Source organism: Podarcis erhardii (assembly GCF_964252035.2).
Source record: "Podarcis erhardii genome assembly, chromosome: 16".
In the NCBI taxonomy this organism is placed as follows: domain Eukaryota; kingdom Metazoa; phylum Chordata; class Lepidosauria; order Squamata; family Lacertidae; genus Podarcis; species Podarcis erhardii.
This window is the reverse complement of record NC_138514.1, coordinates 38,297,544-38,325,363: the sequence shown is the minus strand read 5'-3', so window position 1 is coordinate 38,325,363 and position 27,820 is coordinate 38,297,544. Positions and strand designations below refer to the sequence as shown.

At 49.2% G+C, this 27,820-nt stretch overlaps 2 protein-coding genes across 2 annotated transcripts; both read left to right on the top strand.

The window, feature by feature from the left end:
• Window positions 1-569: 569 nt before the first annotated feature.
• VTN (vitronectin) lies at window positions 570-14,011 on the top strand. Its single transcript, XM_081843746.1, has 8 exons — window positions 570-725; window positions 4,039-4,158; window positions 5,164-5,466; window positions 6,136-6,275; window positions 7,350-7,506; window positions 9,162-9,314; window positions 10,151-10,441; window positions 13,833-14,011. Exons 1-8 carry the CDS (start codon window positions 665-667, stop codon window positions 13,946-13,948), a joined length of 1,341 nt encoding a protein of 446 aa, XP_081699872.1. The 5' UTR covers window positions 570-664; the 3' UTR covers window positions 13,949-14,011.
• A 9,345-nt stretch (window positions 14,012-23,356) lies between these two features.
• Window positions 23,357-27,407, top strand: SEBOX (SEBOX homeobox). Its single transcript, XM_081843852.1, has 3 exons — window positions 23,357-23,486; window positions 23,612-25,151; window positions 27,337-27,407. The coding sequence occupies exons 1-2, from the start codon at window positions 23,387-23,389 to the stop codon at window positions 24,181-24,183; spliced, it is 672 nt and encodes a 223-aa protein (XP_081699978.1). The 5' UTR covers window positions 23,357-23,386; the 3' UTR covers window positions 24,184-25,151; window positions 27,337-27,407.
• The last annotated feature ends 413 nt before the right edge of the window (window positions 27,408-27,820 follow it).

The following is a 27,820-nucleotide window of genomic DNA, read 5'->3' as shown; positions in this document are numbered from 1 at the left end:
CCAGACTTCCTTGTGAAGGGGGATTGATTGTTAAACTGCTCTGGGAATTGTAGCTCCAGCAGAGGAATAGCCCCCATAGGAGCCAACTCCTAGCCCCCACAATAAAATATTTGTGGGTCCTGGGGCCCCTCAAAGTTGATGGGCATTCCCATTCAAATGGTGTGTGTGCACTGCGTCATGTGGTCAGTTATTCAGGGTGGGGCTTACCTGGGGTCCCACAATGTTTTATTCAAGTTGGCACCCCTGGTCTCCCCTAACATCTCTCAGCACCCTGTGCAAACTACAACTCCCAGGATTCTTCGGGGGGGGGGGAGCCGTGGCTGCTTTAAAGGGGTACTGCAGCTCTTTAAATGACTGGTGTGAACATGTATCCATACTCGGAGTGCATCTTCGCACGTCTTGCCCTCGAAGGCTGAAAGGGTGGAGGAGGGCAGGCTTAGCCGTGGAGCCGTCCAGTCGCCGACCCCCGTGACTTTGGAGGGAAAGTTGGTGACAAAGGGAAAGAGATAGTTGGAGGAGGAGGAGGAGGAGGAGGCTGGTGACCCCAGTGACCTTGCGTGTTCCCTTTGAAGCAGGGAGGCTGAGCTGAGCAAACAGGATCCCTGGCACAACCCCTGGGGTCCCATCAGAGGAGGACGGCCACCCGCCTGCCCAGCCACTCGCCATGAAGCTCCTCAGCCTGGTCCTGCTGCTGGGCTGCCTGTGGGGGAGCTTTGCTGCCGAGGGTGAGTACCATGACCCCCCCCAATAACTCCCCCCCCCCCCATTTGAGCTCTTGACTGTGGAATCCCAAGAGAACTTGCAACCAGCCTAGGTGTGTCTCCATGATAAAACTGTTCAGAGCGGGAGGGGAGCGTTAGCTTTTGGAACTCCCCGCCACAAGGGGCTGCCAAGTCCAACTGTTGGGGAAGCTTTGGAAGCGGGGTGCCTTTCAACAGAGTTTTACTCAGAGTTGTTGAGGTCAGTGGCCCTCTCTGAGTCACGGTCATTTAATGTTCAGAGTTTCTACTCTGAGTAAAACTTCTTTGAGTGCCCCCCCATGGGTTTCAGGGACACGGATGATACTGGGGACAATCAGAATGAGAAAGGACAAAAAAAAACACAGAAAGATTGATTAAATTCCTCCTGTTAGGCAATAATGTGGTTTTCAGGGGGGCAGGGCATGCTGAATTGCCTTGGGAAATGTCAAAATTGCCTGAATATGGTCCCTGGGACTTGCCACGGCCCTCACCAGCCCTGCCCTCCCCCCCCCATGAGGGTCTTTGCCCAGCTGGGAATCTGTCCTTGAACCCTGATCCTGCCTCTTAGTTTCCCTGGATGGAGGATAAGGGAGGAGGGGTGTTTGTGTAGAAACCAGCCTACAGCACAGAGCCTGTGTTGCGCCACCCGCTGTCCCTGAGGACCCCTCCCACCACTGTCACGTGGCCCCTGGAAAGTTAAGTAGAAGGGATTGCAGCCCCCAGGCCTGAAAAAGATTCTCCTCGCTGTCCTTGCCCTAGGAAGCAATCTAATTTTGCAATTTTATTTCACGTGCGCTTAGCAAACATTCAGATTGCTTGATATTTGCTTGCAATTCGCAACTGTTTGTTGCAAGAGAGAAAATGGAGAATTTCCCCTTGAGGAATGAAGCGCAGGAAGGATGGTGGATTTCGGCCCCAATTCTCTGCCATTAAAGGAATAGAGAAAGGGAGAGGGTCTACATTGCAGGGGGTGGACTAGATGACTCTGGGTGTCCCTCCCAGCTCTACAATTCTGTGATTCTATCCTTGATACCGCGGCCTCCGTGGTGTCACTTTCTCACTCAATACCAGATGACTCTTCCAAACCCTTCCATCCACCGGATGAAACTTGCTTTGGTTTTAGTAAAAGGTAAGGTACCCCTGCCCATACGGGCCAGTCTTGCCAGACTCTAGGGTTGTGCACTCATCTCACTCTATAGGCCGGGAGCCAGCGCTGTCCGCAGACACTTCCAGGTCACGTGGCCAGTGTGACAAGCTGCATCTGGCGAGCCAGCGCAGCACACGGAACGCCGTTTACCTTCCCGCTGGTAAGCGGTCCCTATTTATCTACTTGCACCCAGGGGTGCTTTCGAACTGCTAGGTTGGCAGGCGCCGGGACCGAGCGACGGGAGCACACCCCGCCGCGGGGATTCGAACCGCCGACCATGCGATTGGCAAGTCCTAGGCGCTGAGGTTTTACCCACAGCGCCACCCGCGTCCTCGCTTTGGTTTTAATCTACAGCAATTCTTGCCCACGGCTTGCAAGCCAAGTGGAGGCCCCAATCTCTCTGCAGGTCTCCCAGGCTCCAAAAGCAGCTCGCCAACTGGCCCAGAAAGCAAGAGATGGAGTCGGTTCCCTCCCCCTTCCTCCCAGAGCGAGCCTGAATTGGCACATATTAACCACAGAGCCTAGGACTTGCCGATCAGAAGGTCGGCGGTTCGAATCCCCGCGATGGGGTGAGCTCCCGTTGCTCGGTCCCTGCTCCTGCCAACCTAGCAGTTCAAAAGCACGTCAAAGTGCAAGTAGGGACCACTCCGGCGGGAAGGTAAACGGCGTTTCCGTGCGCTGCTCTGGTTCGCCAGAAGCAGCTTAGTCATGCTGGCCACATGACCCGGAAGCTGTACACCGGCTCCCTTGGCCAGTAAAGCGACATGAGCGCCGCAACCCCAGAGTCGTCTGCGACTGGACCTAATGGTCAGGGGTCCCTTTACCCTTACCTAATTCACACAGTGCCTATCCTGTGCAAATGGCAGTTGCAGTGGAGTTGCTGTGTGGCGCCCCCTGGTGCCAGCCCTGACCGGGGACAAGCGGACCACCTGCCTTGGTCTTTGGATGTAAGAACCTAGGAAAAGCCTGCAGGATCAGGCCGGGGGCCACCGGATCCAGCATCCTGTACTCACAGGGGCCACCCAAGACGCCCATAGGAAACCCACAAGCAGGATTCGAGCCCAAGAGCAACCCTCCCCTCCTGCAGTTTCCAGAAATTGTGGAGGCAGAGCAGAACCATCATAGCTAGGAGCCATCCATAGCATTCTCCAGGAATGTGTCCAATCCTCTTTTCATAGAATCAGAGAATTGTAGAGTTAGAAGGGACCCCATAGGGTCATCTAGTCCAACCCCCTGCAATGCAGGAATCTCAGCTAAAGCATCCCTGACAGAGGGCCACCCAAGCTCTGCTTAAAAAGTCCACCACCTTCAGAGGGAGACCGCCCTGGCTCTTACCCTCAGGACACTTTAAACCCATCCAGGTTGGTGTCCATTACTGCTTCCTGTGGGAGGGAGTTCCATAGGTCCCCCCCAAGTTTTATTTATTTATTAAAGTTCGGTAAACATTATCATATTACATCACAAGGCTTATTATACTGTAATTTTCAGCATGTATACAAAGTTTATATACTTAAAAGAAAACAAAACAAAAGGACAAAAAACTATTCCAAAATCATATATATATACCAACACTTTGGACTTCTTGTCTATCCCGTTGTATATTCCTTTTTTTACAAATGAATGTACTCTTATTATTGTATATTTCTTTACATTTTATCTAATACATTCCTATATCAATATGTACCTGGGAGGGAGTTCCATAGTTTAACTCTTAACTCTTCCCATTACTCCTTGCTGTTTTGCTGGTTTTCTTCTTTCTTTTCTTTTTTAATTTTTTTTAATTAACAATTTCAACATAACAAAATATCAAAACATCTCATATTCATTATTTCTCCCCACCTCCCCATCAAACCCCCCTCCCTCCCCCCCAAGACGTCCCTCAGCTCCTCTCTCTGATTTCTCAACTCATATTGTTCTCTGCATACTGTAAAATTGTATCAGTCCTTATATTATCTATCTACTATGTTAACAATCAATAAATTTGTATATTCAAAACCTGCCAAAAGTTCCCATTCTTCTTTGAAGTCACAATTGTCCTTCTTTCGCAATTTGTATGTCAGTTTAGCCAGTTCTGCGTAGTTCATCCATTTCTGTTGTCGGGGTTCCCTCCTTCTTCCATCCTTGTTGATGGTTCTCTTTCCCCCTGCCCAGAGACCTGTGAGGGGCGCTGCAATGACGGCTTCAACAAGGAGAGGAAATGCCAGTGTGACGATCTCTGTATGTACTACCAGAGCTGCTGCAGTGACTACTGGACTGCCTGCAAATCCAAAGGTATCGTCAGCAGCTCAGGGGCACGGGACACCTGCTCTGCATGCAGAAGGCCCCTGGCTGAGATCTCTTCCCAAAATCCTGGAGAGCTTCTGCCAAACAGTGGAGACAACACTCATCTAGAGGGACCACGGGTCTGACTTGGAATAATAATAATAATAATATTTTATTATTTATACCCCGCCCATCTGGCTGGGCTTCCCCAGCCACTCTGGGCGGCTTCCAAAAAAATATTAAAATACTGTGATACACCAAACATTAAAAGCTTCCCAAAACAGGGCTGCCTTCAGATGTCTTCTAAAAGTCTGGTAGTTGTTTTTCTCTTTGACATCTGGTGGGAGGGCGTTCCACAGGGCGGGAGCCACTACCGAGAAGGCCCTCTGCCTCGTTCCCTGTAACCTCACTTCTCGCAGTGAGGGAACCGCCAGAAGGCCCTCGGCGCTAGACCTCAGTGTCCAGGCTGAACGATGGGGATGGAGACGCTCCTTCAGGTCTACTGGGCCGAGGCCGTTTAGGGCTTTAAAGGTCAGCACCAACACTTTGATTTGTGCTCGGAAATGTACTGGGAGCCAATGTAGGTCTTTCAAGACCGGTGTTATATGATCTTGGCAGCCACCTCCAGTTACCAGTCTAGCTGCCACATTCTGGATTAGTTGTAGTTTTTGGGTCACCTTCAAAGGTAGCCCCACGTAGAGCGCATTCCTCTGTCCCTGCAGTTTGTTAACCACTGCTGGGAATTGTAGCTTCACAAGGCATAAACTACAGTTCCCGTTATTCCCTGAGGGGAAGCTGTGCACTTTAAATGACCAAACGCCCCTTGTAACAAAAGCACATTTGCACAGGAGACAGGAGATTGTGGGAAGGGAGGTTTGTTAAGGGTGCTGGGAAATGTTTTGCAAGGGATGAACTATAGTTCCTTGGATCTTCTGAGAGGAAGTCATGGAGAGTGCCACCCCCCATCCATTTGCCAACGTTCACCTGGCGTCTCTCCTTTCCCCCCAACCTCAGTGACCCGCGGAGACGTTTTCACGCAGCCGGAAGACGACTACCAGGATTACTACGACCTCCCCAACGCCACGACCCCCGAGCCCACGCCCACCACCGGAGCCACCGAGTCAACCATGTGGTTTGAGTACGACGATGTGTGGACGAGGGAGGTGGATGGGGGTGTGGCCGAGCCCACCAAAGAAGCCCCCTTGCCCCCCGAGACGGAGGCCCCGACCGACGCCCCAGAAGAGGAGGCGGCCTGCAGCGGGGCTCCTTTTGATGCCTTCACCAGCCTGAAGAACGGCTCCATCTACGCTTTCCGGGGTACAGTCTGGGTCAGGGGGGTAGGGCCCACAATCCAGACGTGGCTCTGAGGGGCCCAGAGACCTGTAGGGGGGTACGACTCCCCAGGCTCTGTTGCACCCCAGGCGTTTGGATCTCGGAGGAGCACAAGGTGCAAACGCAGCCATTTGTCTTTTGTTTTTATAATTAGCTGACTTTATTGCAAGGAGCACAACAATTATACACAGGCACATAAATCATTGCCGCAAAATCCAGCAATAAAAGAGGGGAAACACGGGGGAAACTGAGTTCCAAAGTGCAGAACAAGGTACACCTTTAAAGGAGAGGTTTTTTATTTAAATTTTTAAAGTCCATTTATTTTTTAGATAGCAATTAATAATGTAATAATAATAATAATTTGATTATTTATACCCCACCCATCTGGCGTGACCCCAAATTATGCGTACATGTGTGATTTTTTAAAGCATGCAGATCATTACATTAAAACATCACAGCACCATCCATTTCCTTAAAAACAGTGACTTCCCCAAAGCCTGTAGGAACAAGGAGGTCTCCACGTGCCGGTAGGAGAACAGCAAGGAGGGAGCCCATCTGGCTTCTCCAGGGAGGGAGTTCCAAAGTTAGGGATTCTGGGAACAAATGTTCACCTTCCTCTGCCTGTCTCTTCCTGTCCCTCCCTCCCTGATCCAGGAAAGTATTTCTATGAGCTGGACGAGAAGAGCGTGAGGCCGGGGTACCCCAAGCTCATCAAGGAAGTGTGGGGCATTGAGGGGCCCATCGATGCCGCCTTCACCCGCGTCAACTGCGAGGGCAAGACCTACATCTTCCAGGTGAGAGGCTCACACACCCCAGTTCCCCTCCTGGCCCCCTGGCCCAGCCTTGGCCAAACCTGGCGCCTTGCAGACATTTCAAACTACAACTCCCACCATCCTCCCTTGCCATAAGGGTGACGTGCTTTTGAACTGCTAGGTTGGCAGGAATTGAGATTATTAGAGCAAATTAAATAAAAAAAGAATAGAATTGTATATTGTAAACCGCCCTGTGGTCTCCTGAAGAACTGTGGCATATAGATTTAAATCATAATCATTAATAATTGCACAGAAGTGAACATCACAGTATGCAAAACTTCATATCTCAGTAGTGGGGAACTTACAAAAATGTGTTATATTTGGGGGAAATCGGTTTGCAGAGATGGGCCTCTCAGTCCAAACTCCATGTTAAAAGGTGTAGAGTGGAAGAAAATCGCCCTTAAACGCTGATGACTTTTCATGATGATTTCTCCCCACCACCACAAAAAACAAACAAACCCTGATTTGGATATGCAGATAACTTAATGTGAGCTTGGAAAGTAAGTGGGGCCTCAGCCCTTTTCCTATCCAGCTCTAAACGAGGGATAACCCCAGACAGCTTTTAGGCCTCTGGAGGGTCCCAGCTCAGAGAAGGGGGCTGTCAGCTCTGGCACCTCTTGATTTTTCTGAACTTGGTTGTGGATCAGGCAGGGATGTCTTGCCCATAGAGGCAAGTGGCGTGGAGTGCCAAGGCGCCAAGTTCTGGAGGGCACCAGGGAAGAGGCGGAGGGTGGGCACAGCGTGGCACCTCCTGGCATCAGCTCGCCGCCCTCGCCTGCCTCGCTGAAGCAGCACTGCACCCAGGGCCTCTGCCTCTTCCCCACTGGAGGAGCCGCCCTCCAGCCGCTGCCCGCCTCCTCCAGCCCTGCAAAGCTGCCGGCAGTGCCGTAAAAAGGTTGGCAACTCTGTGAAACGGGGGGTGTGTGTGTGTGCCAGAGGGATCTTTGCACCATGGCGCCGGATATACTTAAGATGGCCCTGGGTTCAGGCAGCCCCCCACCTCAGCTGACGTGCATCCCTGACCCCCGCCTGCCCATGGCTTCCTCTCTCCTCCAGGGCAGCCTGTATTGGCGCTTTGCTGACGGAGTCCTGGAGCCAGATTTCCCCCGTAACATCTCGGACGGGTTCAAGGGCATCCCCGACGACCTGGACGCTGCCTTTGCCCTGCCTGCCCAGAGCTACTTCTCCAGCGAGAGGGTCTACTTCTTCCAAGGTGAGGCTGGGGGTGCGGTCCCTAAACACTAGGGAGTTTATGCTGCCTTTGAAGCGTGCTTAAGACGCATTTCCCGCAACCCGAAAGAATTTTGGGAAGTGTAGTTTAGAGGAAAGGCAACTGAGAGGCGACATAGAACTACATTTCCCAGAATCCTTAACAAACGAGCGTAAGAAATATAAGAAGAGGCTACTGGATCAGGCCAGTTGGCTATCTAGTCTAATGTCCTGTTCTCACAGTGGCCAGCCAGGTGACCCCATGGCAAACCCTTGAGCAGGATCCGAGCCCAAGAGCCCTCTCGCCTCCTGGGGTTTCCAGCAACTGCTGTTCAGAACCATGGCTGCCTCCAATGGCAGTGTGGTGTAGTGGTTCAGAGCGGTAGTCTCCTAATCTGAGGAACCGGGTTCGCGTCTCCGCTCCTCCACATGCAGCTGCTGGGTGACCTTGGGCCAGTCACACTTCTCTGAAGTCTCTCAGCCCCACTCACCTCAGAGTGTTTGTTGTGGTGGAGGAAGGAAAAGGAGAATGTTAGCCGCTTTGAGACTCCTTTGGGTAGTGATAAAGTGGGATATCAAATCCAAACTCAGAGGCAGAGCAGAGCCATCCTGGCTAGGAGCCACTGGAAGCCCTCTCCTCCTCCATGCTCCATGGATTTGCTTAATAATGACTGACAGCCGTCTGTCTCGGGAGACAATGGAGGAGTGTGTCTTTGGGGGTGAGGTCAAGCGGTTGGATAGTTGCAGTGCCTGCTGTGACTGTAACGACTGATACAGGAAAGACATGTTTTGTTGCAGCCAGGGCAGAGGAAAGCGTCTGGTTGTGCTGCTGCAGATGTGCCAAGGAGTGTCTTCTCTCTGGGCTCCTCCCAGCGGTCATTCCTCCTCTGGTCACTGCTGTGGATGCACAACCTGACTGCCTGTCTTCTTTTCCTCCATGCATTTGTCTACTCCTCTTACAAAGCCATCTAGTCTGTTGGCCATCACCATCTCCTGTGGGAGGGAGTTCCACAGTTTAACCCACAAGCAGGATTCGAGCGTAAGTTCGGCTTCCAGCAAGTATTGCTGCCTCTGAGCCAGGAGGCAAAGTAGGACCACTGTGTCTCGGAGCCATCAGTAGCTTTCCCCTCCATTTGCCTAATACTCCTCTACAGCCATCCACAATGGTGGCCATCGCTGGCTCCTGTTGCAGGGAGTTCCAGAGTTTAATACTGCACAGCACAAAGAAGGACTTTATTTTCTCTGCCCTGAATCTTCTAACATTCAGCTTCGTCCGTGAATTCTAGCATTAGGAGACAGGGAAAAAGAACTCTTCTCCGTCCCCTTTCTCCAGGCTGACATGGCCTAACGCGTCATCTTTTCCTGACCTTCTCTAAATGGAAGAGCCTTTTCTGAACCTTTTCTTGATGCCATATAAATTTAAGTTTAGAACCGACACCCCCTGCAATGGCATGGTGGGAAGTTGGTGCCGCCATTGCAAGACCCATCTCAGGGCTGGCACCCTCCTCCCTCCCCGTTGATGAGTTCTGGGAAGATTTGCACCAGGAACAAGGGAGGTTGGCAGTGGGATCTGCTGTCCCTGTGGATCCTGGCACAGCCCTCTGTGAAATCTGTTCTCCCCTGCCCAGTGCTGAATCCCTTCTCCCTCTGCCTCCCCAGGGCGCAAGTACTGGTCCTACGACTTCTCCAAGCAGCCGACACGGGAGGACTGTGAGACCACGTCCCCCTCGCTGGTCTTTGACCACTATGCCGTGCTCAAGGGCGACAGCTGGGAGGATATCTTCCAAGCGCTTTTCGGGGGCTCGCGGCGCAGTGAGTAGGGCAGCAGCGGGAGGGTGTGGGGTGTCCGGGCTGAGCCCCTCTCTCTGCAGGGACCCACAGCTGGGCCACACTGTGCTGAGCTGGCCCGATGTGCTCGCCAGGGGCAAGAGAGGATGGGACTCCTGCCCTGTTCATACCTTTGGGGAGGGATGTGGCTCAGTGGCAGAGCACCTGCTTGGCATGCAGAAGGTTCCAGCATCACCAGGTAGGGCTGGGAAGGTCTCCTCACCTGAAACCCCAGAGAGCTGCTGCCAGTCAGTGTTGAAAACGCTGAGCAAAATGGTCTAGGGCAGCTTCCGATTTTAACCAGCAGTTGATGCCATCCCATGAGGACTGGAATCTTACTATATTTTTTAAGGGAAGGGGCTCAGCTCAGTCAAAAGTCAGAAGAAGACCCCATTTCCTCTGCACACATTCCAGCTTGACAATATCCTCCTTAAACTGGGGTGTGCAGAGCTGGACATGGGAGCCCAGCTGGATCTGACCAAGGCAGAATAGAGCAGTAATATCACTTCCCTTGATCTGGACGCTAGACTTCTGCAGATGCTGCCTAGGATTGCAAGAGCCTTTTCTGCTGCTGCAACACACTGTTGGCTCAGTGTGCAGTTAAACTAGGGAGCTTGCTGCCGCAACAAGTCTCCCTTTTCCCAGGCCAAACATATCCAACTGCCTTAACCCTTCCTCGTAAGGCTTGGTTGCCAGTCCCACGATTGACTTGGTCACCCTCCTCTGCCCATGTGCCCTCCTCTGCCTATGGGGATGGCCTGAGGAAAGCCTGGCCTTGCCTGCTGCCCAGCTCTTCTGACGTCCCCTCTCCCCATTTCCAGGTGGGGCCAGCAGGGCGCGTTTCATCAGCCGCGACTGGAAAGGCGTGCCCAGCGGCCTGGACGCTGTGATGCTCGGCCGGATCTACGTGGCACAGAGCCCTGCCCAGCGCCGCCCAGCAAGGAAGTCATCACGCCGGCACCGCAGGAAGTACCGCCAGCGCCAGCGCTGGGGGCGCTGGAATGCATGGGACTGGCAAGGCGAACCCAGCTCAGAGTCCTCGGACCTGGACTGGCTGCTGGGCGGGACCACCCCGTGCCAGCCCTTCCAGAGCGTCTACTTCTTCGTTGGCAGTAAGTACATGGCATGGAGGAAGGGCCGTGGCTGTTGCTGGTGAGGGGGGGAAATAGACACAAAAAGAGAACTCCCTGGATGCCAAGATCCAGGTTTGGGGCAAGCACATTTTAGGGAGAGAACCCCAGTCCAGTTTTGAAATTGCAGAATATGCAGCAAGGCAAAGCTTAGAAACATAGGCAGTTAGAACTTTAAAAACTTGTGGGTTCACAAGTTAAAAATGGTTTACCTGTTGTTGTCATTTAGTCATGTCTGACTCTTCATAACCCCCTGGACCAGAGCACGCCAGGCACTCCTGTCTTCCACTGCCTCCCCCAATTTGGTCAAACTCATGTTGGTAGCTTCGAGAACACTATCCCACCATCTCGTCCTCCGTCATCCCCTTCTCCTTGTGCCCTCCATCTTTCCCAACATCAGGGTCTTTTCCAGGGAGTCTTCTCTTCTCATGAGGTGGCCAGAGTCTTGGAGCCTCAGCTTCAGGATCTGTCCTTCCAGTGAGCACTCAGGGCTGATTTCCTTCAGAATGGAGAGGTTTGATCTTCTTGCAGTCCATGGGATTCTCAAGAGCCTCCTCCAGCACCATAGTTCAAAAGCATCCATTCTTTGGCAACCAGTCTTCTTTATGGTCCAGCTCTCACTTCCATACATCACTACTGGGAAAACCATAGCTTTAACTATACGGACCTTTGCCGGCAAGGTGATGTCTCTGCTTTTTAAGATGCTGTCTAGGTTTGTCATCGCTTTTCTCCCAAGAAGCAGGCGTCTTTTAATTTTGTGACTGCTGTCACCATCTGCAGTCATCATGGAACCCAAGAAAGTAAAATCTCTCACTGCCTCCATTTCTTCCCCTTCTATTTGTCAGGAGGTGATGGGCCCAGTGGCCATGATCTTAGTTTTTTTGATGTTGAGCTTCAGACCATATTTGGCACTCCCCTCTTTCACCCTCATTAAAAGGTTCTTTAATTCCTCCTCACTTTCTACCATCAAGGTTGTGTCATCTGCATATCTGAGGTTGTTGATATTTCTTCTGGCAATCTTAATTCTGGCTTGGGATTCATCCAGTCCAGCCTTTCGCATGATGAATTCTGCATATAAGTTAAATAAGCAGGAAGACAATATACAGCCTTGTCGTACTCCTTTCCCAATTTTGAACCAATTCATGTGCTTTTCCATTTAGCGTGCAGGGAAAAAAAACGCACAGGCAGTAAAAATTGGCTTAGGTACAAAGTGGCAAAAGTTTCTAGAATTGGTATAGGAACTCAAGAGTGGCTTGTAAGAGTCATTGAGCTTCTCTGGTAGACTTAGGGAACAAAGGTTTACCTTTGGAACTGTGTACCTTTGGAACTGTGTTGGAAAGGACTGAGTTTTTGAAACTGTTACAAGAGTGGAGCGGAGGCATCCAGCTGTAAGATAAGTACTGTGAGAAACCAGAGTTTGACCTTGAACATCCCAAGAATGTCGTTTAGGGAAGATTTAGTGTCTGCATTTTATAAGACAAACTATTTGTTGGAAAAGCTTCATAAACAGATAGATGCTATGGCTACTAAAATTGACATCTTGGGATCAAAAGTGGGTATCAACACAGAAGTTGTCAAGGATCCGGCACAGGAATCTATCATGACTGAACAAATCGTTGAAAAGGAGAAGGAGAAAGTTGCTGTGGTCGAACCTAAAGTAATACAAGGGGGAGCCTTAACCTTACAGATGCAAATTGAGGATTACAAACTGAGGCCCTTTATGATTGAAACTATAAAAAGCCAGATCTTGAAGATTGGAGCCTGGCCTGGTCTGGAAAAGGAAAGTTGGAGAGATTCCCCAATGCAGGGATCAGCTGACTTTTGGGAAATGGATTTGGGTCAGGAGGAGATTGGAGCTTTTGGGGCCTTTGGATTTGGAGGAATTTTGAAACAAGATTTGGAATGCTTTATGGATCCTAGCTTTAACTATGGAAATCTGGCTGTCCTGTTAAGAAGGAATAAAGGCATTGTTGGGATGGAGCTCCCCCGAGATCTGCTTTTTAGCACTAAAGATTATGAAGAAGATCGGCAGAAGGGACGTGAAGAAGAGTTAAGAGCCTCGGATATAAGATCTCCAGGTTGATGGACTGTTTGGAGTTGACAGAAGGGACGGCAGAGGCCGAGACCAGGGAGAGGAGACGGTGGAAGAAGATTGGGAATTTAAAGTTTATATTTGGAAATTTTGTAAAAATTTAATGAGGGAGAGAAAAATAGTGGAATGAAATTTTTATGACCCTAGTGGAAATGTTTTAAGAGTTTAAGTTCAAATAGATATATTAATTTTAAGGAGAAATAAAATTAAAATAAAAAAGCAAAAACAGATTGTTAATTGGCGAAAGAAGAGAATGTAAAATTATAGTACTTTAAGATAGATTATAAGAACAAAATAAAGAGGGAAAGGATTTGCTGAAATATTTAACTGAATTAGAATACAAAAAAGGGAGGTGGGAGGAGGGCAAGGAAACAAGCAAATGAAAGATATATTATGTGAAGGTTTGATGTGTTTCTTGCTTTTGTTTTTCCTTTTTCCTTAATCTTTTTTTCTTTTTTTTTTCTTTGTATGGTATTCTTTTTTTAATGTGATACATTGTTTTGTTTTTTGTTTAATTTGGTGTTTTTCTGTTTTATCTGTAACCTTTAAAACCTCAATAAATATTATTTTTAAAAAAATAGACTTAGGGAACAGAGGTTTAATGACCTAGTCCCTCCCAAGGTGAGCTAAGCCTGGCAGGACAGCTTACTCTATGGTCTTAACCCCGTCATGCATTACTTAGACTTAAGAATGCTGGTTACGTGAGGCTGGTTATCCCACAGTAGCTCAGTGGCAGAGCATCTGCTTGGCATGCAGAACTTCCCAGCCTCAATCCTCAGTGGCATCTCCAGGTAGCGATGACGAGGATTATGGGACACTTGCAACACTGTTAGGTCCACTGATCGAATAGCTGGGGTAAGGCAATCTCAAATTTATCAGATTAGCATTTCAAAAATTATAATAAAGACTATTGAAATGCAGCCGCCCTTCGGCATTCACCTACATCCAGATTTTGGGCTGCAGTTCTCCAGCCAACTGTTGGGTACAGAAATGAATATACCGGTATTAGGGAACAGTGTGCATAACTATTCAAAGGTAAGTGGAAAAAATGCCAACAAAAAATGCTTTCTGTTAGGAAAAAAAGGTGCACATGTGGTCAAAACAGAAGCGATCTGCGCCTGGTGAACTTTGATGAGGATATTTTTTAAAAACCTCAAATTGCTGCAGAAATCCAGAGAGTTGAATTTAAGGTTGGAGAAGTGAGAAGCCAAATTAACATGATTCCTTCCTCCCTTTCTGCACCTCCCTCCTTCCCTCCTTCCCTCCTTCCCTCCCTCTCAGACAAGTACTACCGCCTGAACCTGAACACTCGACGTGTGGATTTCGTCTACCCCAGGTACCCGCGCCCCATCTCCAAGTACTGGCTGGGGTGCCCGTCCGACGAGGATCTTGCCTGAGCCCAGCCAGAAAGCCCTCCACACTGTCGGCAGCGGCCAAATAAAGCCCTGAGTTCCAAAGACCGGACCCGCCTGCTTGTTTTTTGGGACTAGAGGCCTGTGGGGAGGGGGGTTCTTTGCAGGCCAAGTTTGGACAACCTGTTTCACCTGTTAGTTTGGGGACCAAAACAAAGAACGGTGATGCTAAACTGCCTCACAGGGGACACGTGTCATTTGGCAGTGACTCAATGTTTATTTAAAACTCCATGGTCAGGATCTGGGGTTGTAATGTGTAGAATTGCATTGTGCAAAAGCAACATTTTGCTCAGGTCCTGGAGATGTGTGATGCATGAGGTGAGGGAACCCAAGTCCTCCAGGTCCTTCCACCCAGCCCTTGAAATTACCACCAGGCCACGCCCCCTCTCCAAGGCCACGCCTCCTCCCAGCCACTCCTCTGTCTAGGCCATGCCCCTTCAGTACTGGCCACACCCCTCTTGCTCGCCTGGATGGAGGATCAAGGGTTGGCAGTGTAGAAACTAGACTACTGCTGAAAGAGGGGTGGGGTGCCTCCATTACCCCGCCTACTTTTGCCTCTGGCTCCACCCACCCCTGGCCTATGGCCCTTGGAAGGCTGTCTAAAGGCCAGGGGTGGCCCTCAGACTGGAAAATATTCCCCAGGGTGCTCCAACACTAATTTTGGAGCCCAGAAGGGCAAATATTTCTCAGCACCTAAATCTGAAATAACTCTGTTTCAAACATGGGGAATTGGGAATTAGGATGCCTTGTCAGCTTTGGGACCAGCAAGTGGTGGGGAGGGGGGGAACCAGTCGCTCTTCGGAGCCTTAGGCTGGTGGAGGGGAGGGGAGGGTGTTCTGTCTGCCCCACACAGTCATCAAGAAGCAGGCCAGCATGTAGCCAAGCCCTTTCGTAGAGTTAGGGTGATCAAGATGATGATAATTTGGGAATGTGGGGGTGTCTGGAAAGCCTTAAGTCCAATGAGGACTGGTTCAAAGAGACCTTTCGCCTGACAAAGAGAGGGTTTTATTGATTTCTACACTTTTCCTCCAAACTCAAGGTGGCAGGCATGGCTCTCCCTCTCTGTTTTATCCATGAGAGGCAGGTGAGGCTGAGAGAGGGAGACCGGCCGCAGGTCACCAACCATTCACTGACTGGGGAATTTGAAGCCCAATTTTCTCTGGTCCTTGGGGATGTACATTTAAAGCAAACCCCCCCATCCAGAGAACTGTAGTTTCCCTCTCACAGCGCTACAACTTCCAGCACCCTTAATCTACAGTTCCCAAGATTCGGGGGGGGGGGTGCAACCCTAGGCAGCATTCTAACCACTACACCATACTATTGTTGAGCAGGAAGTGGGACAGACTCTTTCACTGTTACTCCAGCAGATGGGACTGGAATCATAAGGAATGGTTCCCTGTGAGGAACGATTGAGGGAGTGGAGCATGTTTCACCTGGACAAGAGGAGACTGAGAGGTATGGGCGTAGCCAGGATTTTTGTTAGGGGGACAGGCCTTTGGGGGTGGGGCAGAACCTCATTTAGCTATGTACGGTATTTTTATTGATTTTGGGAGGCAGCTGCCCCTCCCTGGCTACGCTCATGCTGAGAGGAGATCTGAGAGCCACCTTCAAATATCTCAATCGCTGTCACACGAAAGAAGGAGCTAGCTTGTTATCTGCTGTTCTGGAAGGGAGGACCAGAGCCAATGGATTCAAGTTGCAGGAAAGGAGAGTACAAATAACATCAGGAGGAAATTTCTGACAGGAAGAGCTGTTTGACCGTGGAACCGTCTCCCTCGGGAAGTTGTGGACTCTCCTTCCTTGGGTGATTTTTAGCAGAGGTTGGGTGGCCATCTGCAGTGGATGCTTTAGCTGAGAGTCCTGCATCTCAGGGGGTTGGACTAGATTGATGACCCTCGGCAGGGAACTCTGACTCTACATTTCTGTGATTCTATGGCCTCCGAAGTGTCTCTTCCAACTTTAATAGTACATAATATTAAGGGCTTTTTATGGGGCTGATCAATCAGATATAATGGGAACATGACACAGGGTTTAGTCTGCAATCCTATGCACACTTCCTTGGAAGTAAGCGTGGCTTTGCTGTTGAAGCAGACGCTTCTGGGATCACTGCCAGGCATATTCTATGCACACAAACTATGGAGTACTGAACTCAGGTTTAGCTCTCGGAGAAACTGAATGCATGGGGGCCAGAGCTGCACGTTAAGCATTTGACCCTCATAATAACACCAGAAGAGCCTGCTGGATCAGGCCATTGGCCCACTTAGTCCAGCATCCACTTCTCACAGTGGGCAACCAATGCAAAACCCACAGGCAGGAACTGAGCACAGGGTCCCTCTGGTATTCAGAAGCATCGCTGGAGCAGACTCTGGAGGCAGAGCATAACCATCCTGGCTGGTAGTCATCACTAACCTTCTCCTCCTCCATGAATTTGCCCAATCCTATTTTAAAAACATCCAAGTTGGTGCCCATCACTGCTTCCAGTGGGAGGGAGTTCCACTGTTTAACTCTGTGCTGTGCGGACTTAGAATCATAGAGTTGGAAGGATCATCTAGTCCAACCCCCTGCAATGTAGATATATGCAGCCATCTCATACGGGGACTGAACCTACAACCTCTAACCAGAGGTTATACAGATGGCACCATACCCCATCAAAACTTGCTAAAATGTATAAAGGCAGATCACAAGAAGGAGATGTGGGATGTAAACACAGGAGCAGTCAATGACAACATTCCTAGAGTGTACATGTTAGAACATGGGGAGGGATGTCTGTCCAGCAAGCAGGTAAACTTCCTGGGGACGGACTTCCTCCGCATGTGACCAGAGGTGGGTGTGGCCTCACCTGTGCAGGTAATGATAAAAGCACAGGGCAGGCAGCCACTCTCTCTCTTGCCTCTTGCCTCTTGCCTCTTGCCATCTTCATCTTCTGAAGGAGCAACATGCCCTCTTGGCTCCCAGCCAAGAGAGGACAGTAATATCTTGCTACAAGATAGATTCTAACTGCATGTAACCTTTTTAAGCCTGCCTACCTTCTGGGATCATATTGTGAACAGAACGTGAGTAAACTCTTTTATACTTTTATAAAGACTGTGTCGTGTCTTGTATTTTAAGAGGGAACAAAGGGGAAATTACCAGAGTAATTATTATAGAGGTTCTAGCGAACCTGTGCAAGCGTTACCGTTGCGAACTTAAAGGGGAATGTCTATAAACTCTGCTGATATTTTGGGAACTTGTTAGCACAAGTTGGATAAGGATATAATTAGTCAATATATCCTCTCCTGCACCCCAGAACATTCCCACAAAGGGTTATTGGCCCCAGTATTGCATATTTCTGCGTATTTTTGAAGGATTGCGTTGGATTGTGATTTTGAGTTGAGTAGTATTTTTCTGAGTTAACTTCCTGGTAAGCACATGGTCCTTTGTTCCATTGTGCAGTGGGGATTAAGCACCCCCCCCTTCCCTCAGAGTTCACAGTGACCCAAGGCAGTGAAGAATTGTTTTGAATTTTGAGATTTTTGAGATTTTGATTTTAAAATTTTGAGAAATTTTGAAATTTTGAAGAATTTTGAAATTTTTGGATTTTAAGATGGCTAGAGCAGCTTTTGATAGTGATGCAAAGCTAGGAATGCCTGTGCTGAATGAACACAATTTCATACACTGGAAGCAGCGCTTGATAGCATGTTTAGATTATAAGCACATTTTGGAAGCTTTAAACCCTCAACCTACGGGATCGTCTGAGGAAGCTTTAGCCAAGATAAGTGCTTGGAAACGCATGAACAGCGAAGCTAGACACATAATTTTGAGTGGACTTCGTGATGAGCAGCTATCATTAATAAATAGTACAGATGATGCATCTCAAATCTTAAGAGATATTGAGCGCGTGTATGGAGAATCTAGCATAAACTGCTTCAGAAACCTGGTGTGTAAATTAACCAGAGTGAGGATGAATTCAAAAGAGGAATTCACAGAGCACATCAACAAGTTTACTGAGATTATTCAAAGAATTGATCTGACTCCCAAAGCTTTTGATGAAGATACAAAGATAGCATTTTTGTTATCATCACTTGGACCACGCTTTAGCGCATTTGTAAGTTTGATGGATCATAGACAAGGTCTGACTTTTAAAGACTTGATTGGTTATTTAAAAGAAGAATGCAGAGATAGAGCTGAATCTCCAGTGAGAAATGCTAGAAGCAAGGACAGCAGTTATGCATCTAGGCAATGTACAAAGTCCAAAGAGATGCCTAAGAAAGTGATTTGTTTCAATTGTAACAAAGAAGGACACATTGCAAAGAATTGCAAGGCTCCTAAAGCCAAGAAACCCCACCCCTTTCAGCCAAAAGGGGAAAAGAAGGGGAAATGCGAATGCACATGGCTACTGCAAGAAAGGAATTTAGCTGTCCAGAATTGTGAAAATAGACGTAATAAATGGATAATTGATTCAGGTGCCAGCTCGCATTTTTCATATAAAAAGGACTATTTTAATGAGATAAATGATGAAGAAGGATCTGAAATTGAAATTGCAGATGGGAACATTGTTAAAGCAAAAGGTGCAGGTTCCATGAGTCTGAAATGCAATATAAACAATGAATGCATTGAGAACACAATCTCTAGAGTTTTGTATGTACCAGAGCTGAGCTGCAATTTAATCAGCGTGTCCACACTGGACAAGAAAGGTTTCCAGATCACATTTGGAAATGGAGAATGCAAGGTGACTAGAAATGGCAAAGTGTTTGCTCAAGCAGAGCTAATCAATGGTGTATATGAGCTTGATGTTTCAGAGAATCAGTCTGCAAAAGTGGCACATTCCAGCCAGAAGGATGAAGCAGATCTGGACCTATGGCACAGAAGGCTTGGACATAGAGACACCAACGTCATTCTGGATCTACAGAAAAGAGATCTTGTAAGAGGTTTGCAGGTAAAGCAGAGCAACAAAGCTCCAGCAAAGTGCATAAGCTGTATTACTGAGAAGGCTGTAAAACCTTCATTTCCACGTTGTGCAGAACAAAGAAGCAACAAAGTGCTTGACATAGTGCACACTGACATATGTGGACCCATGAATGTTCCCTCACTGGGAAAGAATAGATATATTTTAATATTTCTGGATGACTTTTCAAGATTTTGTGTTGTATATTTTCTCAAAGAGAAGAGTGAGACAGTGGACAAGTTCCAGGAATACATTGCCATGGTCAAGAACAAATTCCAGAGAGCTCCAGCTGTGCTAATGAGCGACAATGGAGGTGAGTACTGCTCAAATGAAATGCAGGCTCTCCTGGCCAAGGAAGGAATTGCACACGTAACCACAATTCCTTACACACCACAGCAGAATGCCATAGCTGAGAGAAAGTTTAGGTCCATTATGGACATGACAAGGTGCATGCTAAAGGATGCATGTTTGCCACAGAAGCTGTGGGCCGAAGGAGTGTACACATCGGTCTATTTGCAGAATAGACTGCCAACTAAAGGTGCAGAGCGCACACCATTTGAACTTTGGCATGGGAAAGCTCCCAATCTGTCGCACATACGTGTGTTTGGAAGTCCGTGTTACTTCCACGTGCCCAAGGAACACAGACACAAGCTTGACTCCAGGGCAAAAGCAGGTATCCTTGTGGGATACGCCTCTGGAGGCAAAGGATATAGAATTATGGACTTACAAACTGGTAAGACAAATGCATACCATGCGGTTTATGTTGATGAATATGGAAAGGTAGACACTAAGAACACTGTTGTGGATTCTTCCGATGAGTCAGAAAGGACTCAAGAATTTGTATATTTCCCTTTTGAGACCCCACAAAGTACTAATCTGCCTTCGAGTGTTACAGCACCCCCTACAGGCGACACAGAGGACCAGAACCCTGGCGGCACCAGAGACGAAGATGAGGACTCAGATGGGGACATGCCTGCGTTGGAGGAGGATGAGGAAGCTGATGCGGTCCCAGAACCAGAGGTCAGGCGCTCGTCCAGAACCAACAAAGGTGTCCCACCATTACGGTTGTCCTACTTTGCAGGGTCGGCGTTTCCACAGGAACCTTCCACTTGGGAAGAGATACAGGAGATGCCAGCTGCAGAAGCCAGTCTCTGGAGGAAGGCCGCGCAGGAGGAGATGGATGCACTGCATCAGAACAAGACCTGGACACTCACTGAGCTGCCTCCCGGTAAGAAGGCCATTGGGAGTAAATGGGTTTTCAAGGTTAAGAAGGGGTCAGAAGGAGAAGTGCAGCGCTACAAAGCTAGACTTGTAGCACAGGGATTTTCACAGCGTTTTGGTGAAGATTACGATGAAGTTTTTGCACCAACCGTGAGGTACAGCAGCGTAAGAATGCTTTTAAGCATTGCAGCCTCCAAGAAAATGAGAGTGAAACACATAGACATTGCTACCGCTTTTCTACACGGGCAGATTTCTGAAGAAATCTATATGAAACAGCCCAAAGGTTTTGTGAAACCACATGAGGCACATTTAGTGTGCAAACTGCAGAAAGGACTTTATGGACTTAAACAGGCTGCTAGAGCCTGGAACCAGAAGTTGCATAAAATGCTGACGCAACTTGGGTACAAGCAAGGCGACGCTGATAAGTGCTTGTACAGTAAGTCAAATAATGGACAATTCTCATATATCTTAGCTTTTGTTGATGACCTGATTATTGCCACAGCAAGTGAGAAAGACTATACACAAATAGTAAAACACCTTAGCAAAGAGGTGGAGGTCAAGGAGCTAGGAGATGTCCAGTACTACCTCGGGATCCAGGTGGAAAGAGAAGAGGACGGCTCATTTCTTCTCAGCCAAAGACAGAAGATCCACGAGCTGATTGAGCACATGCAGATGCAAGACGCACATCCAGTTGCTACACCGATGGCTACTGACTTCCTGAAGAATCAGCAGGATTCGAAGCAGTTGCCAGACAACAATGACTACAGGTCGGCGATTGGTAAACTTTTGTATTTAGTTACCACATGTAGACCTGACTTAGCAAATGCTGTGGGGATTCTTAGCAGAAAAGTGAATTCTCCCACTGAGCATGATTGGGCAGGTGTAAAGAGGGTGGTGCGATATTTGAAGGGTACCATGAATTGTAAATTAAGGTTACCAGCCGTCAGAGATCCTAAGTTGGTTGGGTATACTGATGCGGATTGGGCTGGGGATAATGCTGATTATAAATCAACAAGTGGTCATGTTTTCATGTTTGGTGATGGACCTGTTTCATGGGGCAGTTATAAACAGAGCTGTGTAGCATTATCTTCCACAGAATCAGAATACGTTGCAGCAACAGAAGCCTGCAGAGAGATCGCCTGGCTTGATCAACTCATAAAGGACTTTGGGTTGGTGAGAAAAGGGCCTGTCAGCTTGCTAGAGGACAATCAAAGTTGCCTGAAGCTGACGCAGAGTGAGAAGTTCCTGGCCAGAACAAAACACATTGGGGTTAAATACCACTACATACGCCAGATGATCCAGGATGGACTTGTGGAACTATCCTACTGCAGCACCCAAGAGATGACTGCTGACATCCTGACGAAACCCCTACCAAGAGAGAGTTTCCAGAATCTACGTGTCAAGCTGGGACTCTGGGTGGTTGAATAAAGTTGTTTATTTTTTGTGTATGTTGTATTGCCTGAGAAGGGGTATGTGGGATGTAAACACAGGAGCAGTCAATGACAACATTCCTAGAGTGTACATGTTAGAACATGGGGAGGGATGTCTGTCCAGCAAGCAGGTAAACTTCCTGGGGACGGACTTCCTCCGCATGTGACCAGAGGTGGGTGTGGCCTCACCTGTGCAGGTAATGATAAAAGCACAGGGCAGGCAGCCACTCTCTCTCTTGCCTCTTGCCTCTTGCCTCTTGCCATCTTCATCTTCTGAAGGAGCAACATGCCCTCTTGGCTCCCAGCCAAGAGAGGACAGTAATATCTTGCTACAAGATAGATTCTAACTGCATGTAACCTTTTTAAGCCTGCCTACCTTCTGGGATCATATTGTGAACAGAACGTGAGTAAACTCTTTTATACTTTTATAAAGACTGTGTCGTGTCTTGTATTTTAAGAGGGAACAAAGGGGAAATTACCAGAGTAATTATTATAGAGGTTCTAGCGAACCTGTGCAAGCGTTACCGTTGCGAACTTAAAGGGGAATGTCTATAAACTCTGCTGATATTTTGGGAACTTGTTAGCACAAGTTGGATAAGGATATAATTAGTCAATATATCCTCTCCTGCACCCCAGAACATTCCCACAGGAGATAGGGTCATACTATCTGTGGTGGACCTGTGCAATCATATATGATTTCTGGAATGATATCTACAACGAACTCAAGAAACTATTCAAATTTACCATCAAAAAAAGACCAGAGATTTTTTTATTAGGAATATTGCCAATAGATTTTTTAAAAATATATATATAAGACCATTATTCATGTATGCAATCACAGCAGCAAGAATACTCGTGGCGAGAAACTGGAAAAGCGAAACACCACCAACGATAACAGAATGGCAGACACTTATGATAGAATATTTCCAACTAGCACAACTGACGGGTAAAGTCAGGGGAGCTTTAAATCAGAAAACATATGGAGAATGGAAAATATTTAAGGAATATATAAGATTATATTGTACAAGTGATACCATCTTAGCAGAACTTGAATGATACTTCTGAACAAAAATGAATGAAATGAATACTTTAGTGGAATATATGAAAAAGGATATAACGCAAAACTGTGTGACAAAACCATGATAATAGAAATAGTATAATGAGGACGATTGGAAGTTTTAAGCAGAATTTTTTATTTGATGAACATGATTTTGCATAAATTTTGGGTTGTTTTTTCCCCTTTATCTTTTCTTTCTTTTTCATCTTTTCATCTTTTTTCTTACTCCTATGTCGTGATGTTTTTTCTTCTGTATTGAATTTTTCTATACTTGCCTTGGTTGTAAATGATCGTTTACGTCTGTATTTTAAACCAATAAAGATTTACCATGGGGGAAGAAACAAAAAACAGCCTCTGACCAGAGAAGCTATCCTTTCGTCTGTCTCCATAAACGTGAGCTTCATGGCAGAGTGCGGATTTTAACCTGGTTTCCCAAGTCCTTGTTCTAACCACTACGCCACACTGCCTCTCTAAAGACAGGCCTCCTGCGTGTGCCCGAGAAGTTGGACTCCAGGAAAGCGCACCTCTTCGGCTGGACTCCAGGCTGGTCCCTAGAGGCGCTGCCCGAGGCGGGTACTTCAGTACCAAGGACAGCTCCCGCGCTCGACGGGCGCTCCCTCCTCTTCCCCCTCCCGTCTCCAGGTGCCCGAACTGCGTTAGGTGGCGGGGGGGGGGGGGCTGGTCCCAGATGTGAGCCCGCCCGGGGGGGGGGTGGAATGACGCTGGTCGGTCTCCGAGGGATAAAAGCTAGACGACCAGCTTGAGCAGCCGCAGGAGCCGCCGCCGCCACGATGGGCAGCAGGGAGCGGGCGCGCGTCCTCAGGGTGCCGCCGCCCTTTCTCTTCCCCGACGGGACGGCCGGAGTGCGCGGGGAGCAGCCTGGCGGAGGAGGTGGGTTGCGGGGCGCTGGGTGCTGAGGGGATGGGGGTGGGACCTGGAGAGGGGGAGGCTAGGAAGAAGCCGCCTCCTCCCTCCCGAGCACTGCCCGCCCCGTCTGCCTTCTTTCGCACCCCCAGGTCCCCGGACGGAGGGAGGCGGCGGCGTCCCCAGGAAGAGGAAGCGGACCACCTTCAGTCGGGGCCAGCTGAGCGAGCTGGAGCGCGTCTTCGCCGCCCTGCCCTACCCGGACATCGGGACGCGCGAGCGCCTGGCCGAGCTCACGCAGCTGCCTGAGGCCAAGATCCAGGTGAGCCCCGACGGCTTCTCCGCCTCGGGAGGGCCCCTGCCTCTCAATGCCCCTTCTCTCATCGGCTCCCTCTCCCCCCAGGTCTGGTTCCAGAACCGCCGCGCCCGCAGGATCAAGAGCAGCGCCGCGCCCCGCCGGGCTCAGGCTGGCAGCAAGCCCGACGGGCAGCCGGGATTGAGCGCCACGCCGCCGCCCGGCAGCGCCTCTGTCTTCCTAGGCTGGGAGGAGGCGGCGGCGCCCCCTCGGTGGCCGGGGAGCTCCGTCCGAGAAGAGGAAGAGGCCGCGGCGTGGACCGCCCTGTCGGGCCGCTGGGACGCCTTTCCTCCGCCTCGCACCTCCCTTGGGAGCATCTCGGACCTCATCTACAGCGCCGCGCTGGTGGCCAACTTCGGGGACCTCTAGACGCCCGCGTGGGCGCACCGTCGAGGAAGATCTGGCGCTGGGTGAGAGATGTTTGGAGGCCTGGCTGGTTGGGAGCTGGAAGCGGCAAAAGGGGAAGGCTAGAGCCGCGTTTCTCCTCCTCTGTCAACCATCGTTCCTTTGTGTAACAGGCCCCTTCCTGGGAAGGGGAGAGGGCTGTCTCTGTTGGGAGTCCAATTGTATCTGGGCACCCCCCTCCCCGTTTAAAAATGCACCTGGCCGCATTAATCTGCTGGCTTTTCTCCTCTTCCCCTCAAATCTCTCTTGTAACTCCAATAAAAGAGATGTTTTGTGATGTCCTCACAGCTTAGCCTGATCACTTTCATTTCTGATTTCGGTTGGGGGGGGTGCTCTCTACCCCACAGGCCTATCCAATATCCTTAAATGCAGAAGCGGGGGGAGCTCAGACCCCACAATCGCTTGATAATGCCACCTAATCTGCCCAGGGGGGGGAAATACCTTAATCTCCAGGGGGATCCGTGGATGATTGAACGACATCACCTAATCCCAGTGATGGCCCAGGGAAAAGGTCTAGGTTCCCATAACGCGCCCCCCCCCCCGCCCCAGCCAGCTGGAATGGCACATAGCGACAATATTAATATTGGAGTGTGTGTTTCTGGCGAGGGCTTAGCAGACATCAGAACATTAATCAACGCTTCTGAGGGGCCTCTGACCAGCACCAGCTGCTTAAAGCCTCCAGGAGCATAAAGGACCCAGTGGTTTTGAGCAACTGTTATCCAAGGTGGGTGTTGTCATAGAACTGTAGAGTTGGGGGGCACCCAAGGGTCATCTAGTCCAAAACTCTGCAATGCCGAAATCTCAACTAGCACATCTATGACAGAAGGCCTTCCGACCTCTGCTTAAAAACCTCCACAGAAAGAGAGTCCACAACCTCCTGTTGAGCAGCTCTGTCAGAAAGTTTTTTTGTATTCTTAGCTGGACTCTTTCTTGTAGCCATGGGTTCGAGTCCTAAAGGTACCCTGCCCGTACGGGCCAGTCTTGACAGACTCTAGGGTTGTGCGCCCATCTCACTTAAGAGGCCGAGGGCCAGCACTGTCCGGAGACACTTCCGGGTCACGTGGCCAGCATGACAAAGCTGCATCTGGCGAGCCAGCGCAGCACACGGAAACGCCGTTTACCTTCCCGCCAGTAAGCGGTCCCTATTTATCTACTTGCACCCGGGGGTGCTTTCAAACTGCTAGGTTGGCAGGCGCTGGGACCGAGGAGCGGGAGTGCACCCCGCCACAGGGATTTGAACCGCTGACCTTTCGATCGGCAAGCTCTAGGCGCTGAGGCTTTTACCCACAGCGCCACCTGCGTCCCCCGTTCGAGTCCTACCCTCCAGAGAAAAGAAGCTTGCTCCATCCTCCATGTGACAGCTCTTGAGATATTTGGCTCTCCTATCTCCTCTCAGTCTCATCTTCTCCAGGCTAAATATCCCCAACTCCTTCAACCGCTCCTCATCAGGATTGGTTTCCAGACCAGACCCTGGATCATCTTGGGCACCCTCCTCTGCACACCTTCCAGCTTGTCAAACATCCTTCTTAAATTGTGGTGCCCAGAATTCTTCTATTCTTTCCCATAGCAGCTGTTATTGAAACTGAGCCTGTTCCCTATTTGAAGGCCCTTGGGGTGCAGAGTCTGGCTTGTGAACTTGAGAGTAGACTCCACCTGTTGCAATCACACACAGTGATGCTTGTAGAGAAAGGAAGTAATCATAGGGTTGTAGATATTTCTACAATATATATTCTCAGGGATGATTCACACCCTGGCCGGCACTTTCTTGATCTCCTGCCCTCGGGCAGAAGATATAGAAGCATGATTAGTCACACCAACAGGTGTGATAGATAGAACAGCTTCTATCTCGGGGCTGTTAGGCTGCTGAATGAAAAGATAACAACAGGGCAACTGACTTTCGGGTTTGGTGGGTGTGCGTCAGTAAACAAGGGGAATTAAGACTGAGAGCGCTGAGTGGGGGGTGCTTGTGTACAAGTGACAATAAAGTATTTCAAATTTCACCTGGCTGTACCTGGCAATGCTGTCTGGGATTGAACCTGGAACCCTCTGCAAGCAGAGCCTGCAACCAGCCGGTGGCAAGAGGGCATGCTAATCACCTCCTCATCCCTGACAACCCCCTCGCCCAACTGCAGCACCCCTGGGGAAATCCTCAGCATGCTTACTTGAAATCTAACCCTGTCACGATCAAACAATTTATCTCAGAGATGATATGCTTAAGATGGGAGCACTGAGATCCAAGCACTCGCCATCTAAGGCTTTTCTTCGTGCGCAGGAGGTCCAGAGGGTGGCAACATAAGAGCAGGCCTTTTCTGCAGTGACTCTCCACTTGTGGAATTCTCTCCCCAGGAAGACTTGCCTGGCACCTTCATTGTACACCTTTTGGTGCCAGGTGAAGACGTTCCACTTCTCTCAGGCCTCTGGCTAATAAAACAATCTGTGGGAGGTTTACTGTTTCAGTTTGTTACTATGCTATGCATTTCTGTGTTTTTATATTGCAAACCGCCTTGTGATCCTCGGATGAAGGGCAGTACAGTGGTACCTCGGGTTACAGACGCTTCAGGTTACATACACTTCAGGTTACAGACTCCGCTAACCCAGAAATAGTGCTTCAGGTTAAGAACTTTGCTTCAGGATGAGAACAGAAATCGTGCTCCGGCAGCGCGGCAGCAGCAGGAGGCCCCATTAGCTAAAGTGGTGCTTCAGGTTAAGAACAGTTTCAGGTTAAGAACAGACCTCCAGAATGAATTAAGTTCTTAACCCGAGGTTCCACTGTATAGAAATTTAACAAAACAAACAAACAAACAAACAAACAAGAAGTGTCTGTTGGTTCTGACCAAAGGGGACCCATCTAGTCCAGCATCCTGTTTTCACAGTGGCCAATTATGGGAAGCCCTCAAGCAAGATGGTGTTTGGAAGCATTACTGCCTCTGAAGAGCACAGCCATCACGAGAGCCTCCTCTGAATTTGCCTAATCCCCATTTAAAGCCATCCAAGTTGATGGGAATCTTTGCCTCCTGCAGGAGCAGGTTCCATCCTTTCAATATGCGCTGCATGACTTTCTTTTCTCTGTCCTGAATCTTCCAACAAAGGTGAAGCATACAATTATTTTGCTTCTAGGGATCTAAAACGGGACGAAGCTCATACCTCCAGCCTCAAAACACAGTTTGTTATCCTATATATATAAAGGTAAAGGGACCCCTGACCATTAGGTCCAGTCGTGACCAACTCTGGGGTTGCGATGCTCATCATGCTTTACTGGCCGAGGGAGCCGGCATACAGCTTCCGGGTCATGAGGTCAGCATGACTAAGCCGCTTCTGGCAAACCAGAGCAGCGCACGGAAACACTGTTTACCTTCCCGCTGGAGCGGTACCTATTCATCTACTTGCACTTTGACATGCTTTCGAACTGCTAGGTTGGCAGGAGCAGGGACCAAGCAATGGGAGCTCACCCCGTCGCAGGGATTCGAACCGCCGACCTTCAGAATGGCAAGTCCTAGGCTCTGTGGTTTAACCCACAGCGCCACCCACGTCCCATCCTATATATATATTGGTCACCATTACACAGCAAATGGAAGACAAGGAGTACCTCCATCTAAAATCC

Excerpts from the sequence above, each read along its gene's own strand:
- SEBOX (XM_081843852.1), top strand. The coding sequence starts at position 23,387 with ATGGGCAGCAGGGAGCGGGCGCGCGTCCTCAGGGTGCCGCCGCCCTTT. Across the intron at positions 23,487-23,611 it reads GGAGCAGCCTGGCGGAGGAG|GTCCCCGGACGGAGGGAGGC; the intron begins GTGGGTTGCGGG and ends TCGCACCCCCAG.
- VTN (XM_081843746.1), top strand. The coding sequence starts at position 665 with ATGAAGCTCCTCAGCCTGGTCCTGCTGCTGGGCTGCCTGTGGGGGAGC. Across the intron at positions 7,507-9,161 it reads GAGGGTCTACTTCTTCCAAG|GGCGCAAGTACTGGTCCTAC; the intron begins GTGAGGCTGGGG and ends CTGCCTCCCCAG. Across the intron at positions 10,442-13,832 it reads CGTCTACTTCTTCGTTGGCA|ACAAGTACTACCGCCTGAAC; the intron begins GTAAGTACATGG and ends CCTCCCTCTCAG.